The 2,297-nt window shown below is 44.6% G+C and overlaps 1 protein-coding gene across 1 annotated transcript in view; it reads left to right on the top strand.

Annotated features, from left to right (window-relative positions):
- Window positions 1–1,438: 1,438 nt before the first annotated feature.
- Window positions 1,439–2,297, top strand: part of GREB1 (growth regulation by estrogen in breast cancer 1) — a 77,992-nt gene continuing 77,133 nt past the window's right edge. The window contains exon 1 of the mRNA XM_023533605.1: window positions 1,439–1,615. Coding sequence (XP_023389373.1) covers window positions 1,459–1,615 — 157 coding nt within the window. The 5' untranslated portion in view covers window positions 1,439–1,458. The remainder of the gene's footprint in view (window positions 1,616–2,297) is intronic.

The following is a 2,297-nucleotide window of genomic DNA, read 5'->3' on the forward strand; positions in this document are numbered from 1 at the left end:
AACCGCCTCCCCCCCCACAAAAGGGAAATATAAACAAAAAGCTAAATTTAATGACATAGGAAATAAATGGAAAAACATTAGGAAGGAATATGAAATTAAATGGAGGTTCTTAGGAAGGACTAAATATAGAGATTTAACTATATGTATGGTCTGAGAGAAAGGTCTGACCGAATATCTGCTCCTTCACTCAAGGGAATACGATGCAGCCATCACAGTTGTTTTAAAAACAGTTGTAAGAGGATCAGGTGAAATGCCTACGTCAAGTGAAAAAAGCGGAATCAAAAATTGTATCACAGAATGATTATAACCATGGGAACACGGTGCCCCCATCTCCCTCCTGTCCCCGAGTTCTGAAGGAAATTAAGTCCGGAAAAAATACATCAAAATATTGATGCAGGAATGAAGCGCTGATGCATACAGTGCGGGGGAAGCTCAGACACACTGTGGCCGCAGGAAGAGGCCAGCGGCAGACCACAGACAGTGCGAGGCCCGTAGTGTGAGACTTCCAGGCAGAGCAGGCGAAGCTGTGGGGACAGAGAGGAAGTTGGCCTTGCCTAGGGCGGGAGTTGGGGGGTAGGGGAGTGACAGGTAAAGGGTATGGGGTTTCTTCTGGGGCGATGGAACCGTCTAAAATTGATCACGTGATGGTTGCAGAGCACTGAATGTACCGTAAATGTTTGAATCGTACACTCTGAGTGGGTGATTGCCGTGGGAAGTGAATTAAATCTTAATCAAGCTGCTACCAAAAAAAAAAAAAAAAAAAATCACAGTGGTTATCTTGGGGAATGGAAATATCTGTGATTTTCCTGACTTTTTCACCCTCTTTTGTAAATTTTAGATTTCCAGATGTAATTCTGTGTTACTGGTATAATGAAAACATCATAAACCAAAAAAAAAAAAACATTTTAAAGAAAGAAGGTTAATAATTGGCCTTTTAGCGGAAAAGACAATGATGGGGAATCTGCTAGCCTGCCTCCAGAGAAGGCGAGGGGAGGCCGAGTCCCGTAATCCTAAAATCTGGGGACCGGTTGTCACGGGTCACTGAATTGTCAGTTGCTGACACGTACACAGAGTGGCTCAGGGCTATTCTTCTGCAAGTCTAGGAAAATAGAGGTTCACTGGTCTGGGGTGTCACAGGGGCAGGATCACACCTCAGGGAAAAGCTGAGGGTCCGTGAAACCTGGGGGTGGCTAAGAGCTGGTTTCTAGTAAAATATTTCAAGAGGTGTCAGACACTGCTAGCCAGAGGTGAGTGGGTGATAGCCGTCACTTATACAACTTCCTGTAATTGTCGGGCGGCAGCTGTGGCTGAGCCGCCTGCCCCTCCTCTTTGCTGAATGGGAATCACCGGCCCTTCTCTCTTTGGCCTCTACCTTTGGGCTTTGCGTGCTGGGTCAGTTCCTTTAACCAAAACTGAAATGCCATTTTTGAACAGAAGGCTCCATCGTCTCTCTGGAAGATGGGAAACTCTTACGCTGGACAGCGGAGGACCAGGCGGTTCGAAGAGGTCCTGCACAATTCCATCGAGGCCTCGCTGCGGTCCAACAGCCTGGCGCCCAGGCCCATCTTCTCCCAGCTGTACCTGGAGGCCGAGCAGCAGCTCTCCGCTCTAGAAGGTAGGAGATGTGTTTCTGAATTTCTTTTAGTTTGTGCAGTTAATGTCAGCAGCAGGACTTGAAACCCCTTCGTCCGCTGCTCTGGGTAGAAGATGTTGAGTCTAGCAGAAAAGAAGTGTTAGAGAAAGTTGCCCATGAATTCTGACTTGGCTGAAATTAAAATAAGTTCCAGCCATAAAGTGGCAAGGAATAAAATTATTCATTGGACGAATCGGAGAAAGGAAGAGGGCTGTGTTAGCCTATTCTAAATCAGTTGTTACTTATACTAATTAAAAGGTGGAACGTTTTTACCCGGATTCGTAAGAAATTTTAACATGCGTTTGACCCTCAGTTACTGTCTTTCTCTTTGTCCCGTGGTTCGTGGCAATATCTTTGCAAAGTAGTCTGGGCAGTTTCTTTTGTAAGAGCTCTCCGAAAACTTTTAAAAACCAAGAATGAACCCTTATGAATTTTACGTGTGCCAGGAATTAGTAAATTATCTTCAGGCCTGGGGACAACTTTAGAGTTTATTTAATTATCCAGAGAATAAAATGGTTGTGGTTTTCAATCTTTAGTTTGTCTTTTTTATAGCTGGGCGTTTTCATGTCAAAAATTACCCTTCAGCCATTCATACTATGGGACGGTTCATGTCATGAACATTCTTTCTGTCCATTTATGTCTTTCACTTGGAGTTGCCTACAGA

Source organism: Pteropus vampyrus, unplaced genomic scaffold, assembly GCF_000151845.1.
Source record: "Pteropus vampyrus isolate Shadow unplaced genomic scaffold, Pvam_2.0 Scaffold105, whole genome shotgun sequence".
In the NCBI taxonomy this organism is placed as follows: domain Eukaryota; kingdom Metazoa; phylum Chordata; class Mammalia; order Chiroptera; family Pteropodidae; genus Pteropus; species Pteropus vampyrus.